Source organism: Grosmannia clavigera (assembly GCF_000143105.1).
Source record: "Grosmannia clavigera kw1407 unplaced genomic scaffold GCSC_140, whole genome shotgun sequence".
Lineage (NCBI taxonomy): Eukaryota > Fungi > Ascomycota > Sordariomycetes > Ophiostomatales > Ophiostomataceae > Leptographium > Leptographium clavigerum.
The window spans coordinates 2,396,214-2,415,414 of NW_014040801.1; the positions used below are offsets into that span (position 1 = coordinate 2,396,214).

A 19,201-nucleotide genomic window follows, 5' to 3' on the forward strand; every position below is an offset into this window, starting at 1 on the left:
GACTGAATGACTGATCTCATGAGCTCGGTCTTAGGCTCGCGAGTGCAGTTTCAGGCTCGAGATCCAGATGCAGGCGTCAGTCGCCGTGATGCGGCACGTGGCTGCAGCAGTTCTTTTTTCGGGCTGCAAAACAAGGAAATGCACACCAAATGCACACCAAATGCCAAAAACTTACGACATTCCAGGCCTGCTGTCACTGCAATCAGACCCTGAGGTATAGAAAAATTGTAACTGGTGGGCTGTCTATGGAAGCCCGGGCTAAATTCAGCACAGACCATGTCGCAGGCAAGCGGACCCCCGCACTCACACTATCGAAATACCCATGATGCCCTCGTCAACAGTCCGACGCCCCGGGGGAAATGCTCTGTGGCAATCACTTGTGCATTTACGTCGTACGGAGTACTCCGTACTCGTATCATCAGGTCCAATTACGCGAAGAAGAACGCGAAGCAGTTCGGAACTCCGGACCTGCGAGCTTACGGCATACGAGTACGTGTTAATAAGGGGAACTGTTGTCAAATATAGACCCAGCAGTACCTGGAGCAGCGAAAATTGCACGGCTGCAGTATGCCGTCAGAGATGCTGGAGTACCCCGAAATGACGACGAGGCGGAGGAGGCGGAGCTGCGACGTAGCATTATTTCTCTCATCGGGCTGATCTCGTGGTGCATCTCAACGGATGATGATCTGACGGCCGCATTGCTTGCCCTCTCAGCATCGAAACCCAATCCAACCAGACCACAGCGAGAAGTAGGGCGGAAAAAGCAGCAGAGATGCCTGCTGAAGAGAGACGCCCGGCCAGCGACAACGAGACCGCGCTATCCAAGCGCCGCATCGGCTGGGCGTTATGGAGATGCGGCTGTGGAGAATATTCAGAGATCGTAACAAATGCCATCATCGCTATCGTCCGCTTTCCAGACCCCTCTTCATGCACTGCGACATGTGCACACGTGAGAGGGGCTCGTACGAGTCCGTGAATGACTGCATGTGTCTTCTGGCTGTCCTGACGGATAATCCGCTTTTCTTCCTGATTTCCCTACTATGTATATTCATATGGGAGATTTTGTCTGACCTGACGGCGGGGATGGAAAATTGAAAATGGGTAGGGCCGTCTTGCTCGTCCCCAAGTACGATGTAGTGCGTGAAAATGGAAGGAGGCCGACTCGCCTCGAAAAATGGAAGGAACCCGCCAGAACAGGAGCCCTGGTTGCCTTTTCGGCCCTATGCAGTAGAAAGTTTGCGTGATCTGGAAGGTTGTTCTGGTGGCTCTTTATAGGCCTGCCATCGCCCCCTTCCTACAATTAGGCCCACGCGCCCCAATCTCCCCAGGCCCCCTCACGCTCGCTCTCTGCTGCGTTGCTTACTGAAGAGGTTGCATCTGCTTACAGTAAATACGGAGAACCGTATTTCCAACAAAAGTCGTCCAGATTGCTCTTTGTTCACACCTCCTTGCCCACGGACTGCATCTCGCAATATAACGCCCTACGGAGTATGTCATAGCCCTTTGATCGTCAGCCATTCAAATCGCACCACCGGTCCCCACAGTCTGCAGTGAGCTGTTTCTTCGCATAACACGGCTATCGCATACGCTCTGGGCTAGCAGCTGGATCGAGCTGAAAGTCTTGCACCGTCAGATTGGGCCATCGCCATTATATCGGGGCCGTTCTCATCGCATTTTGTTCCCACCGTTTCTTCTCATTTATCTGCTGCTGCTACCGCGTGAACTTTTCTCAGCGATTCGATAAACACCACCAACAAGATTCCGCTACACTAATTTTTCTTTATGTGGTTTTGCCGACGGCTAATTCGGCTTGAATAGCCTGACTCTGCTTATCTTGGACCTCTTCGCCACTTCATCGCATTGCAATAACGAAACGCAACAAGTTTGGGACCACAAGCAGCTATGGAGCACATTCATGGAATTGATGTCAGCTGGATGTCGCACGGATCAAAAGGTAAGATATACAAGATCACTTTTCTTGGCCCGCTCTTCCCGGCCCGCAAACGGTCAAGAAGCATGGCTAATGTGCCCGTCTTCGAACAGAAAAAGGAGCAAAGCAGATGCCACGCAGACGAAATACAATACAAACGCAAGCACTACCCACCCCCTTTGACTCATCTCCAGCCAGCCCGAGGGCGGCGTCTCCAATCTCGACCTCCCTTGACAACCCAAGCCCCATAACAGAGTGTCGTCCTCAGCATGGCGGCACCACGAAACTGCAACGGCGGTCCTCGTGGTTCTCCAACATTTCGTCCAAGTTTTCGTCCAGCCCGAGCTCCTCGCCCCCTCCAACGACCAACACGGCAAGCAAACCAAAACAAGCCGAGCCTCCAATCCCACGAGCCAACCCTTCCAAAAACGCTGTCCTCCAGCATGCAGCCAAATACGACGGCGATGGCCCTTACATCCCAGCGCCACCCAAGTCGTCACCACAGGCTGGCTTTTTCCAGGTCTTGCGCCGACTTTCCACGTCATCTGGAAATTTAAGTCCGATGACAAAGGGAAATCACGGCCTGGTGGAGAGGCGGGTGCTGAATGTAGACCAACACCGGCAGCGCTGTGCACTGCCGGAGCTAAAAGCGGCAAAGCTGCGTCGTGTTGCTTTTTGTGTTGATGTCGAGATCGCCCCAATGCCCAAGTATGCCGACCAAGCGCCCGTTGTCAAGAAGGCAGCACCAGACTCCGAGCAAAAGCGAAAAGATGCCGAAAAGGGCGAGGGCGATGCGCTGAAGAGTGCGAAACTATCTCTTCCCCCTGACGTGTCAAACGAAAGCCAGCCTAGCTTCGCTCAGACAGCCACACCTCCATCTGCCGTTGCACCACCTCTACCTCTACCTCCAGCTTCTCCAGTCTTAACAGCCACGGTCCCGATCCCAGCTGCCATCCCAACCATCCCAGAGACAGTCCTGACGACAACCCAGACACAGGAGGACGCGCTGGGAACATCTCCATCTGCAACCTTAGATGGCAAGGCAGCAGGAGATAGCACACGGAAGAAAGAGAAGAAGAAGAAGAGCGAAGAGGAGAGAAAGGCCCGCAAAGAGAAGAAGCGGAGGCTGGCCGAGGCAAATGGGACCATACCAATGGAGCTGTACTACGACAGCGACGACTCGGAGGTTGGTGCGGCAGCTCCACCGACAACACCTCGCAGGCAGCTCATGCCCACAGTGAACCCTGTGCGAATATATCGCCGCTGCTGTCAACTTCGCGAGACGCCCATCTTGAAGAATATCGTAGACAAGCTTTCAGAGCCGAATGCATATTCCAGCGATGTCGGTGTGGTTGCGAAGCTGGATCTGACCGGGTATTGGATGCAATTGGCTGATCTCACGACGCTGAGCGATTTCTTCGCCATCGTTCCTATTCGGGAGCTTGTCCTCGACAATTGTGGCCTTACCGACGAGGGTCTTCGCGCGGTCTTGGCTAGCCTCTTGGCGGCCAAAAGCCCCAGAAGAGTGCATCACCACCACCATCACCACCATCACCATCACCTGCGTCAGGACCCCAACCCTTGCGATAGCGAGGAAAAGATACCTGCGCCGGCACTCAGCTTCAGCGGCACGACTCATCAAGGCGGATTTGTGGAGCGGCTCGTGCTCAAGAACAACCAAATAGGCGCTGAGGGTTGGAAGCATCTGGCTCTGTTTGTTTACATGTGCCGGTCGCTGAAAGCTCTGGATCTGTCAAAAATTGCCATTCCACAGCCGCCACAAAGCAGTTCACAGGCACAACTGGCGCCCTTGGAGGCGACGAAGTCGGGCTCGTCGAGTTCGTCGAGCACAGCGAGACAGACGGCAAGACACTCTCAATCTGTAGCCCAGCTTTTGGCCAAGGCTATCGGGGAGCGTCTGGGCGGCCCGACTCTAGAGCTGTTGAACTTTGGCGACACTGGCATTAAGGCAGAAACGGTGGGCATACTGATTGATGGCATAGTCAAATGTGGAACCAAACGACTGGGCATAGCGAACAACGACCTTGACGACGCCAGCCTTGCACATGTGGCTCGATATATCGCTAGCGGCAAGTGCGAGAGCCTGGATCTGGGTGGCAATGACCTGCGTGATCGGCTCGACACTGTCGCCGATGCCATTGGTGCGACCGAGGCACTCTGGGCACTGAGCATCGCAGACTGCAACCTGAAGCCCAATTCGCTGTGCAAGCTGCTCCCGCAGCTGACCAAGCTGCACAACTTCCGCTTCCTCGATCTGTCGCACAACCATGATCTCTTTGATTGCAATCCAAGTGCGACAGCTCTGCTCCGGCGTTTCCTGCCGCAGATGGATTCGTTGAAGCGGGTGCACCTGGCAAACGTGGACATGAATGCCGAACAGGCCATTGCCATCGCTGAGATCATTCCAGAAATAAAGGAGCTAGCTCACATCAATATCCTGCACAATGCGCAGCTTTCCAAGTTGGCCGATGCCCGGACAGAGGAGAGTCAAGAGCAGGCGTGCGCTCTGTATGCGTCGCTGCTCGCAGCCACGCGAATATCGCCAAGCATTATCGCGGTGGACATTGAAACCCCCACTCTCGAGTCGACGGAGATTGTCCGCGGTATGGCAAAGCAAGTGCTCGCGTACTGCCTGCGCAACGTGGACCGTGTCACGTCTCGCAATGCCGAAACCATTGACGGTGATGCGTTGGCTCTTCCCAGAACTGAGTCCAGTGGGGACAGCGAAGATTCCAAGACGCCTACGCCGAGACGCGAGATCGAATATCCCAAAGTCATCCAGCATCTCGTTGGCTTCGACGCGTCATTACTGGATGAGGTCGACGACAACGGGGTGGCACCTGATGACGACTATGTTCTTGGTGGCACGGGTGTTGCCCAAGCGTTGGAGTGCTGCCTGAAGAACCGCGGTACAGAGTCGGAGAGACCGTCGGACGAGCTCGCTCTAGAGGATGACGGATCGGCCACTTCGGCGACGGCAGTGAAGGTGCCCGGGACGAGTAAGGCGAAGGACATGTCGAAACACTTGCTTCTCAGCGCGCGCAAGATCCGATTGCGGCTGCAACCTGCACTGCGGGAAGCGAAGGTGGTGTCTGGCGAGCACACCACAACATACCGTAAGATTGGCCTTTCTCCCGTCTCCCTATGCTCACACACGCTGACGACTGGTATGTCTACAGAACGTCTACTTTTCCTGGACCAAACGCTGGACGGTATCATCAAGCGGTTCGAGAACGAGTTCCCGGAGACACGGGTATCAATCGACGGCAGCATGTCGTTGTCTCTTCCGATTCGGGTAGAGTCCAATCGACAGCATACACCGTCGCTTCATTCCTCCAACGGGGGCGAGCCGGATATTTCGGGGTTGATGATTGCAGACGGCGATAATGAGGGCGAGATGGAGAACGAGAACGAGACGGATATTCGGCCATCAGGACTGGCACGTTCCGGGTCGACAGTCTCGCTGTCGTCAAAGGGCCTCACGAACGAAGAAGGTCGTGCGTTGCGGGCAGGGCACCGGTTCCGGAGCGGCTGGTTCAAGCACTACAGCTTGCTATCTGGCAGGGAGGATATCGGGCCCGATCCGGCGCTCTGCCAGATGTTGGACGAATTGATCCACGAGGTCAATGATGCGGACCTGAACCAGAAGGTGGCAGAGAAGGGCATCGTGCGGGTGTTCAACGAAGACCGGCCGGAGATTCTCGAGATCATCAAGGCGCAGGACCCGGAGCACTGGGAGCGGTTTGTCGAGTCTCAACAGAAGGCGCGGGCAAACTTGAAGATCGAGCTGGATGACGGCCGAAACGCAAGCATGAAGCTAGCAGATGCAAGCTTGGACGAGGAGGCGATTGAAGACGACGACGACGACGACGACGACGACGCGTTGACATTTTAAAGGAACTGATACCTTGTCGGTCTTGTTTTCTTGTTGGCTGTTTATTTAAAGAGAGCGGATCGCTTCTGTGGATGTCTTTTAGCGGATGTATGGTTAGGCCGTTGCCTGTTCAAGGTACAAGCCTGATCATTGGGGGCATAGTTTGCTACTTTTGCAGCTTGAGGTGTGTTTTTGTATCTTGTTTATTTCGTCTTCTTATTCCTGGGAGAACTGTATCAAGTAGCATATGCCAGCCGGCAAAGGTTGAATAACATGAGCGGCCGAAGAGCAATTCAAGAGCGTGGGCGCGCCTTTATTTTATTCTCTAACGTATGTACGAAGTGCTACCAGACAAAAGCCGGCACCTTCGGGAAGGAGTCGACTGACTGTCGGCTGTGCAAGTGGAGGGAGAGACCGACAGAGGCTAGTTTCGCAAGCACCTTCCGGTTGGTCCGCGCTCTCCACAGGACGCAAAGAAGCAGGACAACGTCAGGATGCATCTTGATAGCCAAACTCTGGGGAGGGGTAGCACAAGAAGTTGTGCGAGGAGAGCTGGCTGGTGATCCGGACTTGGCAAGACGCCGATGCTGCACATTGTCTGGAGCAAAGCCATCCGTGCCGCTTAGACGGGAGTGTGTGCATGAAGGATCCTCTTTGGCGTGTTCCAGCAGCCAGACCACCTGCTCTCGGCCATTCCAGATTCCCACTGTCAATCTGAACCGGCTGATAACCCCTCGTCCATCTGATAATGGGTCGGTGGACACCTCTCTCCCTTTATTATGGGATACTATGTAGCCGTCAGCTCCTACCAATCTGACAGGCAGGCAGTTGAGGGCCAAGAGAGCGCCACTGTTTCAAAATACAGGGCATTTGTCACGACTGCATCGCCTGACGTGAACTCTTTCGGAGTACCGTTAATATGTCTCTCTCTCTTTCGTTCTCGCCCCTCGTTCCCTTTTTTGCTTCCTCTTTTCTTTCCTTCTGCTTGCTTCATTGCCCAAATGCACTTCCCATCTTGTGCATCTGCAATGCCATCTCGGTCTTCCCGTACAGCTTCGGGTCAAGGATGAGGCCCAAACAAGGCTGTGCATCGGATGCGCGCTGAAGCAGGTGCGGGAACGCCAGTGGTTGGTCCGCCGAGCAGATTGCTACGGCGTAGCTCCTTTTCCCACAACCTCAAACAGACCCCTGTTATGCGCTTTTTGCGCATACTCCGTAGGGCCAAACAGCCCCTTAATACTGGGAACCAGGGGCCGGGCTGATGTGACGATGGATCTCAGGAGCGCGCTTTCAAACAGGGCAGAGGCAACGCCAAAGCACAAGACAGCCAGTCGGGCTTTTTCTTTCTCTTTCCTGGCCCGTCCCACCGAGTGGAGATTGGCTGACAATGCCGTCCTCGAGGTGGATTCAATTTTCCCCCTGCCGTTTCTGATCGGACGGCGTTTCTGCGACTGCCCGTACAGGAGATTCGACGTACGCCGTATGTAAACTGGGATCTGCCACCTGGAAATATCGTAGTGACTGGTGTCCGATAGACGAAGTCAAGCCCACAAACAGAGCGCTGAGCGTATCGACGCTCAAGAGACAACCATGTCCGTGACATCAGTAAAGACGATGGACCTGTCGCCACGGGGCCATGGCGACTGGCCCTTCCAGCACTTCAATTCGCCCAGGAAGGCGAGTGAACGCGTTGAGCGCAGCAGCCCGACACCTCCGGCCGTCAGAAAACGAAGCAGAAGCACCCGAAGCAGACAGACGGTTCACTGGCCGTTCCAGAGCATCGGCACGATGGACTCAATCCTGACGCTGGCCGAGGAAGACGATCATGAGGCAGCAGAGAGAGCAGTAGCAGCACATCCGCCTGCTGCAATCCGGCCGACGACGTGGCAGCCTCTCGGCCGCCTAGGCCATCTCCGGGGAGCGTATAGCGAAAGTATCAGCGTCGGCATCAGCATCAGCGGCAGCGGCAGCGGCAGCAGCTTTGACCGGTCGCTGGTACCCGACTACGTCGTCAACTATCTGCGCGGCGAGACACCCGAATCGGTGGCCCAACGCCAGGCCGAGAGACGACAGGCAGGCCGGCTGGCAGACGACGATGACGACAGAGAACTCGGGGCCAACCTCGACCGACAGAGCACGATGGCCTCATCAGCCGGCCGATCAGACCGGCTGATGCTGGAGGGCACCGAAAAGGGACAGTATTGGAGGAAGAGAAACCGGAGCCAAAGCCAGAGTGCCAGCTGGACGATAAACAAGAACCTCGGCGTATTTTTCAGAGCCGCCACGACGTCTGTCGACTGCAGCCTCGCCGTGCTCGCATTGCTGTCGTTCCTGCTCTCGGGAGCGGCCATTGTGGGCGTCGTGCTGCTGCGGAAAACTGGTCGGGTCACGTGCCCAACCACGGCTCCACGATTGCTTCTGCGGGCGTTGACGGCGATGGCCACGACAGCTAGCCTGGGCAGCGCGCAGTTCGTCTGGCAGGCCATCGGCAGCAGTCCGACGCGCGCCGAAGTCGACGGGGCACACGCACAGCGCCGGTGGCTGGACGTCGGCGTGCCATCGCTGCGAAACACGGCACATCATCTGCTGACCGGTCGCGGCCGCAATAGGGCCATCGTCTCGATTGTCGTCATGGCGGCTGCGCTGATGCTCGCAGTCCTGCAGGGATCAATCGTCTCCGTCTCGGCCTCGTCGTCGTCCATCTCCTTTATCAACACCACCGTCCTTGCTGCTGTCGCCGGCCTTCACGGCCTCATCGGCATCTGCCTCATCGGCATCCTTTTCCACAACCGCATCCGTCACCACGGCCTTCATTTTCGCCACCTTCCCCTCGTCACTCTCGGCGATGCCGTGGCCTCGTTTCTTCGCGACCCTGATCCAACCACGGCCCAGACCTGCATGCTGTCCATGGCCGACGTCCTGCAGGGCCGGTGGCAGACACAAGCTGCTCAGTCCACATCGCCTTCCATGACAAGTCCTCGCTGGTTTCGCGCCCTGTCGCTGTCACGTTGGCTCGTCACTTCTCTCGTCTGGTGCATCCTCGTCGGCCTCGCTGCAGCTGCTCTTGCCGTCGCCATTATTGGTCGAAACACTGACCTCGGTGCTTTTGGCCACATCACTCGCATCGTCTTTTCGTCCTCCTCCTCCCCTTCTTCCTTCTCCCTCATTGCCGGCTTGCCCCATCTCGGCCTCGCCCTCCTCTATCTCCTTGTCCACGGCCACCTGTCCGTCTACTTTTTGGCCCATGAATTTTCTCTCTTCGCTGCTGTCGCGTCGCCTGGCCGCGGCCGTCCGAGTCGACCGCTCCGCGTCTCTGTTCGCCCGCGAGGCTTCCAGACTTCTTCCCTTTACCTGACATTACCACTGCCTTGGGCCTCTTTGCTGCTGCTGCTCTCTGCTGCTCTGCACTTTGTCCTCGGCTCCAGTGTCGTTGTCGTCGTCTCGTCATCGTTGTCTCTCTCTCTTCTCGGCTTCAGCTCTCTCAGCCTCGTCGTCTTCCTCGCACTCCTTCTGACCCTAGCTATCCTCGTGCTCGGCCTCGGTGCTCGCCGCTCGCCGCCGGCCTTGACCGTCACCATAGCTTCTGACAGCGATGAGCACCCCGTCGTCAATCCGCTGTTCCTTCTTGGCGGCTCCTGCAGTGCCGTCATTAGTGCCAGATGCCACCCGCTGTCTGACGAGGTCGCCGAAACTATGGTCACTAGTGACAATCGAGATAGCAGTGACAGCAGCGCCGGGCCTCTGCCAATTTGGCTGCGCCCACTTGCCTGGGGACCTGTGTCTGCATCCCACCACGACCATCATAACAACGTCAACAGCGCATTCAGTCACTGTACTTTCACCAGCCGTCCGGTGCTCCCGCTGGACCTGTCGCAGAGTTATGCTTGAAAGTGTTGAATGCTTTATTGTTATTGTCTTTTTGCCCTCCTGTCTTTATTTCTTGTAATCTTTTCTTGTCTTTTTTGCTCTTTTTTCTGCAGCAGGGCTGCACGCAACGTAATCGAGACACACGACAATTGCATTTGGGCGCTTGAAAGGAACCCGCGGGAAAATGTCGGGCCATATACCCATGTTGTTTGCTTTTCATATCTTTTGTGTATCTTACATGGACTTAATCTCGGTCGATGCCTGTCTGGGCTCAGATTATACTGGTTCGATCCTCTGCTTGTTGCCGTGACAATGCATCGGAAAGATGACGGCTGTGTTGTCACGCTGAGCCTTCCCGTGGTGTTGTAGCTGGTGCAGGTGTGCAGGTGCGCGCAGACGTTCTCGGCTACATTTGCCGGCTGCCTCGTTCTGTGTCAGTCTTCTCGTCCATCCTGCTTCTCCAGCCGCCTGTCAGCCTGCTGCGATAGCATCGGTGGCGTCCTTTTTCAGCTTGGCCAGCCGCTCCTCCTTGGCCCGCAGCTCGGCGAGCAGCTTCTCTGTCATGCCCTGGACGGCCACCTGTGCGTCCTTGAGCTTTTGAATCTCCAGCTGCTCCGTCTCGCGGCTGTACGGCTGCCCCTCGCGCGACGTCAACGGCACCATGGCGCTGCGCGACAGCACACCGCCGTCGCTACGCTTGCTGATGGGCGTCAGCGGCGTCGACGAGCCAGCCGCTCCGCCGGCAGGCCCGTGTCCGGCTCCTCCCTTGGGCACGGCCAGCGCCCCCGACGTCAGGATCTCGTAAAAGGCGTCGTACGGCTCGTTGAACAGCTGCTCTTCGTACGTCCACGCGGGAATCTCGCCCTTTTCGCGCATCGCCTCGCGCTCCTCGTCCGTACGGCCGTATGGGTGCAGCCGTAGGTGGTGGTACAGCGTCTGCGGCTTCTCGCCGCTCTCCGATACGTAGTACAGCTTGAGCGTGATCTCAAACTCGCCCCAGCCCGTCTCCTGCACCATAAACGGCTTGCCTGGCACCCCGTCGATCACTGCCACCAGTCAGAACCGCAAAATTAACACAACAACACAAGCAACAGGAAAAGGCAAAGCGGCAACGCACTTCGCACGGGATTTGGAATCGACTCGTGCAGCTTGAACTGCACGCGCCGTAGCCAGTACGATATGTCCGTGTCGTCTACGCCCCGCACAAAAACCTGCCATGAGTGCGTGTGGTCGTCCGGAACGCCAGGTGGCTTCGGGTTCGTCTTGGCATCAAACGGTCGCGCTGTGGTCCCGTAGATGAACGGCCGGTATATCTGGCAGCCCTTGACGCGCTTGCCGACGCCGCTCGGTGGGGCCATGTCCGTGGAGGTCGCTTTAGGTGTCCTCGGGATGATGGTGGAAAAAAGACGTGTTTCGTCTTTCGATGTTGGGTGACACTCCTGCTTGAAAGCTTGAAGAGAACTGTAATGCAGAGTTGCAGGTAGTGAAGTGGAAATACAGTTTTTCCGCCTTTCAAGACGCTCTTTCCCTGCTTGCCACAACGTGATGTGGTCCGTGCACCACTGCATCGACCCCACCTGGAGCTTTGACAGAGCTCAGCTACATGACATAAATGATTCGATCGTCTTTTTCTATCAGCAGCTAATACACGAGCACCAATGCACTCACAACTCACGTGCACGGCCACATAGACCGTCCTCTGCACTGTTCCTGTGTCCTTCTCGCCCTCCCGCTCATCAAAGGACAACGGTTTGCGCCCCGAGAGAAACACAATGGCATCATCAGCAGCAACAGCCAAGAAGCTCGTTGTCTGTGGAGGCAATGGCTTTCTGGGCTCGCGAATCTGCAAGGCCGGCGTGCTTCGGGGCTGGGATGTGACGTCGATCAGGTGGGTGGTTACGTAGTCTCCGAGTTCTCTATTCCGGGTCTCTGGTCTCTGGTCTCCGGTCGTTCACTCGCAGGCTGACACTGTCTGCTTTTCCTCCTGTCTGCCAGCCGTTCTGGAGAGCCACAATGGAAGGCCGTGACGGGTTCACCAGCCCCGCCGTCATGGGCACGCCAGGTGTCGTGGGAGCGTGCCGACATCTTCCGGCCGGAGACGTATGCGCCTCTGTTCCGTGGCGCCAACTACGCCGTCCACAGTCTGGGCATTCTGCTCGAGGCCGACTACAAGGGCGTGCTTTCAGGCAAGGACTCGCCTCTGGAGGGCGTCCGCAAGATGCTGGCCGGAAGCCAGGGTAGACAAGACAAGCCCCAGCCGGATTCGTCTTCGTCCTCGTCCTCCTCCTCACAGATGACCTACGAGACCATGAACCGCGACAGCGCCCTTTTGGTCGCCCGAGCGGCTGCTGAGGCCGGCGTGGATGCCTTTGCCTACGTCTCGGCTGCTGCAGGCGCTCCAGTTCTGCCAGCCCGCTACATTGGCTCCAAGCGCGAGGCTGAGCGGCTGCTCACTGCCGCCGCCAACCCCGAGGCCTCGTCCTTTCCCTCGCCCCTTCACCGTCCCGTCTTTATACGCGCTCCCTTTCTCTACGACGCAGCCGCGCGTCCGCTGACGGTGCCACTCGCCGCTCTCGTCGGCGCCGGCGCTCTCTTCAACCGTGCCGCCGGTGGCGCCCTCTCCGGCGTTTTCGGCTCAGCCGTCACCAAGCCGCTCAAGGCCGACGACGTGGCCGACGCTGTCGTCGAGGCCCTGAGCGACGACACCATCCACGGCCCGGTCGAGGTGGACCAGCTCGTCCAGCTGGCCGAACGCGCCTGGCGCAAGAGCATGCTGTGAATCTAATTACTCAATGGGCTCTTTAGTTCTCTGTACATCACATTCAAAAGCACGAAGCAGGAATAAATGCGGAAAATAAATCAGGATCGCTTGTGGCCGTTTCGCCCATTCTAAGCTGTAAAACAAAATCCATAAAATAATAAAATAACAAGCCATTCCCTCCAGCTTTATGCTGTTGATGCTGACAACCTCTTCTTACACGCTTTCCTCCTCGTACAACCTCTCCCCCTCATATCATGGTCCCCCGCTCGAAGCTCTCGCGGATCTCGGCCGTGTACTTGTTGTAGAACCGGGCCAGCTTCTGGTTGAAGTGCTTGTTCTTCTCGTTGATGTACGTGACATCCGCATCGTCGCCGTTCTTGGCCAACCGCTCGCGCTTCTTTCGCTGGGCGGCCTCGTCTGCCTTGCGCTGGTCGTTGACCAGTCGGTCGACAGCCTCACGGCTCGGCCGGTTTTCTGCAAACGACGTCGACTCGGCAGCCGAGAAAAATGTGCCGTCCTTGTCCACCGCGATCAGCTCGCCGTCGGCCGTCTCGACAATCTCCAGCGTGCCGGCCGCTGCCGCCCGTTCAACTGCCGACAGCTTGTCGCGCGTGTACTGCTCCAGGTCTGGCGCCGACAGGTTGTGCTTCAGCTGCCGCTTGTACACTCGGTGTGCCTCCTGCCGGTAGTCCTGAAACGCGTTGTTGTCGCGGTGTATCTCCTTCTTTCGCACCCGCTTGTCCCATCGCTCGCTCTCTTCGGCCGTCCAATCCCACGCCCGCTTGCGCTCAAAGTCACCGCCCGCATCCTCCACCTCCGCCTTCATTATGTTGTGCGTCGCCACCGTTCGCTTCCGCCGCAGCGACGACAGCTCCGACGCGTCGCCCGTCAGCTTCTGTGTCTCCGCCGCTGCTGCCTTCAGATTCTGCTCCGTCGATGTCTTCGCCCGCGCCTGCAGCGCCCGGAACCGCGCCATTCGATCGATCGGCTCCATCTTCGTATCTTCTTTTTGCTGTTCTTTCGGTGTGTCCGCTGGCTTCTCAGCCGATATATCTGTGTTGTCCTTCTTGGCCATGGTTAAGTCGTGTTACAAAGAATTGTGGTCTGTAGCTTTGCAGCAATCGTCAACCAGATCTTAGCGTCCAAAGAAACAGCCGCAAGCAGCGCTAATATACACGTGATATGTCACGTGACCTAACATCGGTCCCCTGACTATGTAGAAGTCAAGTCCAAGAAATAGACAGTCGCCATTGTGCAGTGCTGTTTATAACTTTCACTATAGAAAATATAATCGAACAATATTAGAGATCATACAAGAAATGAATAGACTGGCGTTTTTCAGCCGTACGTATGCAAGTCATATCTTGTTTCGTTTTTAGTAAACCGTGAATTAGTTAGTCGAAGTGCTTGACAATTATTGATACTATAGTAAATACTACTTTAAATTTTGTAAGTTTTGAGTCCGAACAAGGATAACTCTGATATTCCGCGAGTGGCACTTTGCAGTTGTGTCACATAACTTGACTGTGCCTGAACTCGGAGATGTATATAGTGAGTGATTCTAGCTTCTACCTTTTAGCTCGATGCGAATTTACAGAACCATCATTTCATCAGTATCGATGCTAGAAAATCACAGTCATAATACGTCAACATATATATATCATAATGTTAAACCTAATTACAGGGGCTCTGCTTCAACCGCGTGCACCTTTCGTATCCATGGTATCGTAAATAACCGTCTCGTTCTCGGTATGAATGCCGAAGCCATCCTCGACCATAGCAGTTCCATCAACGGCCATGATTTCATCACTGGAAAGCTCCTCCCACTTGAGGCCGCTCTGCCGGATGAGCTTTTGGTTCTCGGTTGGCCAGATCCGGCAGAGAACATAGTAAACGATAAAGCTGCTAATAAAGGAAAGACACCAGCCCAAGTCTCCCATGCGTGTGGCCGTCGTAGAAACGTTGGGTCCCAGAGTTCCCACAAACCCGGTGAATGGGAGGGCGATTCCGACAATATAAGCAAAGTATGCTTGGATGTTCCAGCCTTTGTTGTAGTAGTAGTGTACGTTGCTCTTGCCAGGATCATACAGGTTCCCAACATATACATTGCCGTTTGTCAGGAGCCAATATTCACAGACCATGATGGCTGCCACACTCGCCATAAAAAGCCCATAGCCGGACAGGAAAGTGGTGAAGACGCTGGCGGAGGCAAGAATCTTCCATGGGCAGATGGCGAATGCGAGACACTCGACGAGCAGTTGCCCTCTCGGGATGGTCATGTATTTCGGGAAAAGCATGGTGCAGTCGGAGCCAAAGGGGATCATGCTGAAAGGAGAACAGTTAGTGTGCCAATTTTCTACTATAAAGGTAATGAGGCCGGGGGATGATATACTTTGCTGCGATGTTAGTGCCGAGAATACTGACAGACCAGGTGACGGCCGAAAAGAAGACGGCAGCACGCGTGCTCGACTTCCAATAGCGGTCGAGAATGGCTGACAGAAGATCCCACGGGTTCCAGAGCTCGAGGCCCCAACTGTTGTTGATGGCGGCCGTGGACAGGATTCCGAGTGATGCTGAGAGAGTGACAGCCAATGGTTGGACAATTAGCTGTGACCACATGGGCGAGGTCTTTGTCTTGGCCCATCTTGCAATATCAGGCTGGTTCGTGATCAGGGTAGCCTGTTTTGGAATCATATCAGTCCTATATTGTTTCAGCACGGTGTAGCTCTTAAACGTACCGTGTTGCCCATTCCCGCGTTGATCGCATAGATGATGAACCAGGCCCTGCTGCCCTTGTACGAGGCCGGAATGATGGAAGACAAGTTTCCTTTGGTGTTTGCCATGCAAAAGATGAAGAGGCCGAAGACGGCCGGCATCATGACAACCACCTTGATCCAGAAGAAGGCGCGGAGTTGATATGGCCGGAACGGTGTGACGGTCAGGTGGATCAGCCAGAAGAGGAAGAATGATAGCATCCCGGCACTGGTGATGCCCATACTGGCCGGGATATGGTTCGGAATGTCTGTGTAGCCGCCGCCGAAGATGCACCGGAGTATGATGGCCAAGAAGCTGGCTCCGGAGTACACTATGTTGAGAGGTTAGACGGATGCAGCAGGTGGCGAATGCGGGTGCCGTCAAGGCAATACTTACATTGGATTCCATACCCTAGAGGACTGATGTTAGCTCGGAGCTGTGAGCAGTGACAGAAAGCGGCTTACAAAGGATGGCCAGCATAGCCCGGGCAGCAACCACGTAAAAGGCTCCCCACATGCCAAAAACGCTGCGAGCGACCACGGGGTACCCAATGTGATAGGCGCTGGCACATCGCGAGTTGAAGAACATGGCCAGACTGGAGATGAGCTGCGAAGCAAAGATGATGACGATGGCCTCCCACCAGCTGAGCCCGATGCCGGTCATGGTGCTGCCGAGGGTCCAGTTGCCAAAGGACAGGCCGACGAAGAAGTTGACATAGTTGACCCAAGTCCAGGTGCGCTTTGACGGCGGCGTCGGGTCCAGGTCCTCGTTGGACCAGCGGCTGTCGCGTCCGGGATGGCTGTGCTCTTCCAGCTCGGTGGTTTTGACCTCGGCAAACTCCTTGAAGGCCTTCCAGCTGGAGCAGGCCTGTCGCACGACCGCCCACCGTTCATGGAGCCTGAGGGCCATCATTGCTCTTCGGGTGCGCGCGCGAAGGAGCTCTTGCAGGAAGCCTCGAAAAAAGGAGAGGGGAATGGGCACCACTGCTTGATCGGCCCAGGGAGAGCTACAGTGCCTGACACGGGAGCAGTATTTATGGACACTGCAACGCCGCCCCTCTGTATGATGCTCGCTATCTGGCCTTCCTCTTTCGGCGCCACACTGTCTGGGCACAAGCGTTTTAGCGTCCCTGGTAATCAAGCCGAAGCCCGATAAGGCAGCTCGAATGATGCCTGCAACTATCTTCCCACTGTGCCCAGATAGATAGGGAGCTATCGTAGGATCAGGAATTGCGAAGGCAGACAGCAAAAGGGCCGCACGAAAATTCTTTGCAAAACAGACGACGGATGAAGAAGTTTTACAGGAAAAACACGCGACATGTACGCCATCACAGCTGTTGTGGGCATTCAAACTTTTTTTGTGGTTCGCGCACACGTTCTTATATTTCAACCCTGGCCGACGGCGAAGGCGAATAAGATGTGGGGGGGGGACACATTTTTCCCTACGACGTACAGCGCCAGATAACGTCGTGAAGCACATCGCCAAAGCTGTACGAAGTATTGAAGTTTGGATTCTAATTATGGAAATCGTGTTTGATGCTATATTTGCTGCGACCGTCTGCTGATTCATCTCTGCTTGCGCGGACAGGCTCCGGATATGTGCCTCTGGGCGAAAGTGGGGAAGACGACGTCTCTTATTGGGCATCTCCGACACAGATTCCCTATTCCTCATTCGGACTAGCCGCCAAGATCTTCGCTAAACGCAACTACGGAGTAGTACGGCGGCATATCTGCATATTTCTAGTCAGTCAAGCTAACTGTGTGTCTGCTGGCTATGGGCTGTTATCTTAGCAGTCGAACAAGCCCAGCCTCACGCTGTTCTGTTAAACTTGGTACAGGACGATGATGGCACCATCGAGCAGAAACGCGGCAAGAATGGTGTTGGGATATTGAATAAACGAGTCAAGCCTTTTTCTCGAAGCGAAGCTGATGTGTAGCAGTCCTGTAGGCATTGTCCTCCTAGAGAAGCTCATAATTATATTTACGGAATTAGACACCATCGATAAACTCGGGATGCTCGAAGGGCCAGCAGGTCGAGCACAGCCTGAAGATGGTTCTCTCGGGCTTTCTGAACCTCGGTCAGGATATGGCGGATTGGTCTTCGCTTCACGCCACTATTGTCGTATATGGTATAAATTGCTCACGTCTCACGTCTTGGAAATCTGTACGGAGTACGAGAATTCTTTCTCGCCATAGGATCTCCACAACCCCCAAGCGCATCCCAAAGTTGTCATTATTACTGTCCTTGTCAAAGGCTGCATTTGGGCACATCAGCTCTGATGGATGAAGGATTGTATCAACGTTCAGACCTTACGACCCGCGCTTGATTGTATGCCCATTCTTTAATGTTGAGACGCGAAGTGCACACACAACACACAAGCACAACGCTTTTGATTTCTCTACCCAATATTTTCAGCTCAGCTGTCGCCATAGAGCTTCAGAATGCGTACTGCATTGCCGCCCATGACGGCAGCGGTCTCTTTGCTGCCGTCACCGAGGGCCTTCTTGGCAGCCTCGAGGTTCCAGGTCATGCTTTCCCAGACGCCCTGCTCATCACTGTTGAGCGGAGGGAAGAAGGGATGGTCGGTACCGAACATGAGGCGATCTGCCCCGCTGGCAGCAACGGCAGCTTGCAGGCCGACCTCGGAGTAGATGACGGCATCGAGGTAGATCTGCTCGCGGAGGACCTGCCAGATGGTGCGGCGCTGGGGGCCGACCTTGCCAGCGCGCACGAGGTGGCCGTCGTGCACGATGCAGCTCTCGATGCGACCAGCGAGGAAGGGCAGGGTGCCGCCGCTGTGGGCGAGCAGCATGCGGAGGCCGGGCACGGCATCAAACACACCGGCAAGGTACATGCGCGCGACCGCGATCGTGGTCTCCATGGGGAAGCCGAGGGCGAGCGGCAGCACGTGGCCGTACTCATCGGCCGCACGCGGGCCCCAGACCTCGCTGGGCAGACCGTAGTGTGGGTGCAGAAAGACGGGCAGCTCGTTGGCTGCGAGGGCTGTGAGCACCGGCAGCAGCTCTGGGTCGTCGAGGCCCTTGCCCAGACCCGTCGTGCCCAGGATCACGCCCCGGCAATACGGCAGCGTCTTGACATGGGCCACGGCCTCCAGCAGCGCGGCCGGCGGTGCCGTCAGCGGCAGCGTCGCGAAGAAGAACAGCCGGCCCGGGTGTGCCGCGCACATGGACGAGAAGTCGCCGTTGACCGTCTGGGCCGTCGCGGCGGCCTCGTCGGCCGCCACGAAGTCGAGCCACGGATTGGCCAGCGAGATGACCGAGATGTCGATCTTGTGCGTGTCCATGAAGTGGATCTTCTGGGCCACTGACGAGTAGTGCGTCGTGACCGGCCGGCCCGGCAGGTTGGCCGTGTCCTTGGTCGTCACCGTGTCGTTGATCTCGTCGGCCGAGGCTTCGGATGGGAGGATGATGTAGCGCGGGTCCTTGGCCCCGGCAAACCGCCGGATCAGCGGAATCTCGTCGCGCGACTCCAGGATCCGCACGTAGGCCGGCGGGTACATGTGCGTGTGCACGTCAACCACCTTGTTGCTTGTCGCCATGGCTGCCGGATGGCTGCTAGATGCAGATTGCGACTGGCAGTGGAACGGTGTTTGGGTGGTCGTGGAAGCTTATGTCGCTCCAGAAGGACGGTATAAGCAGAAAATGAACGATTGCACGTACGTTCCGGGACGGATTGATTGTGCAAGTAGAATGACCTCGGTGGTTTGTCTGCGGCGATTGTCTAGAGCTTCTTTTCTCACTGCGAGCTGAACTGCAGCAAACACTAACACTGCATCTTACTTACCCCACTGAACTGCCCCTCCAATATACTGCTATCCGATAATGTGCAAGATAAGATTAGCTGGTTCTATTAATACTCACATTGAACAATTCCGCTATCAAGTGCTCTGAGAATGAGTGCTTCATCAGTGGCAGGCTGGTCGGTCTCAGCAGCCGTTGTAGAAAATGAAACTCTTTGAACGGTCGCAAGAAAA

At 55.9% G+C, this 19,201-nt stretch overlaps 7 protein-coding genes across 7 annotated transcripts; 3 read left to right on the top strand and 4 right to left on the bottom strand.

The window, feature by feature from the left end:
- Nucleotides 1-1,902: 1,902 nt before the first annotated feature.
- Nucleotides 1,903-5,846, top strand: CMQ_1617 (cell wall biogenesis protein; the record flags this gene model as incomplete). The annotated part of the gene is made up of 3 exons (XM_014318696.1): nucleotides 1,903-1,954; nucleotides 2,044-5,067; nucleotides 5,131-5,846. 3 exons carry the CDS (start codon nucleotides 1,903-1,905, stop codon nucleotides 5,844-5,846), a joined length of 3,792 nt encoding a protein of 1,263 aa, XP_014174171.1.
- A 1,569-nt stretch (nucleotides 5,847-7,415) lies between these two features.
- On the top strand, nucleotides 7,416-9,713 carry CMQ_651 (uncharacterized protein; the record flags this gene model as incomplete). The annotated part of the gene is made up of 1 exon (XM_014317730.1): nucleotides 7,416-9,713. The coding sequence occupies one exon, from the start codon at nucleotides 7,416-7,418 to the stop codon at nucleotides 9,711-9,713; it is 2,298 nt and encodes a 765-aa protein (XP_014173205.1).
- A 450-nt stretch (nucleotides 9,714-10,163) lies between these two features.
- CMQ_1522 (histone acetyltransferase subunit) lies at nucleotides 10,164-11,050 on the bottom strand (the record flags this gene model as incomplete). The annotated part of the gene is made up of 2 exons (XM_014318601.1): nucleotides 10,164-10,738; nucleotides 10,810-11,050. The coding sequence occupies 2 exons, from the start codon at nucleotides 11,048-11,050 to the stop codon at nucleotides 10,164-10,166; spliced, it is 816 nt and encodes a 271-aa protein (XP_014174076.1).
- A 414-nt stretch (nucleotides 11,051-11,464) lies between these two features.
- On the top strand, nucleotides 11,465-12,471 carry CMQ_1416 (NAD dependent epimerase dehydratase family protein; the record flags this gene model as incomplete). Its single annotated transcript, XM_014318495.1, has 2 exons — nucleotides 11,465-11,580; nucleotides 11,688-12,471. 2 exons carry the CDS (start codon nucleotides 11,465-11,467, stop codon nucleotides 12,469-12,471), a joined length of 900 nt encoding a protein of 299 aa, XP_014173970.1.
- Nucleotides 12,472-12,700: 229 nt separating this feature from the next.
- CMQ_1023 (syf2 splicing factor family protein) lies at nucleotides 12,701-13,528 on the bottom strand (the record flags this gene model as incomplete). Its single annotated transcript, XM_014318102.1, has 1 exon — nucleotides 12,701-13,528. One exon carries the CDS (start codon nucleotides 13,526-13,528, stop codon nucleotides 12,701-12,703), a length of 828 nt encoding a protein of 275 aa, XP_014173577.1.
- Nucleotides 13,529-14,147: 619 nt separating this feature from the next.
- Nucleotides 14,148-16,119, bottom strand: CMQ_1111 (allantoin; the record flags this gene model as incomplete). Its single annotated transcript, XM_014318190.1, has 5 exons — nucleotides 14,148-14,778; nucleotides 14,846-15,132; nucleotides 15,192-15,538; nucleotides 15,604-15,618; nucleotides 15,672-16,119. The coding sequence occupies 5 exons, from the start codon at nucleotides 16,117-16,119 to the stop codon at nucleotides 14,148-14,150; spliced, it is 1,728 nt and encodes a 575-aa protein (XP_014173665.1).
- A 1,504-nt stretch (nucleotides 16,120-17,623) lies between these two features.
- CMQ_480 (uracil-5-carboxylate decarboxylase) lies at nucleotides 17,624-18,766 on the bottom strand (the record flags this gene model as incomplete). Its single annotated transcript, XM_014317559.1, has 1 exon — nucleotides 17,624-18,766. The coding sequence occupies one exon, from the start codon at nucleotides 18,764-18,766 to the stop codon at nucleotides 17,624-17,626; it is 1,143 nt and encodes a 380-aa protein (XP_014173034.1).
- Between the last annotated feature and the right edge of the window lie 435 nt (nucleotides 18,767-19,201).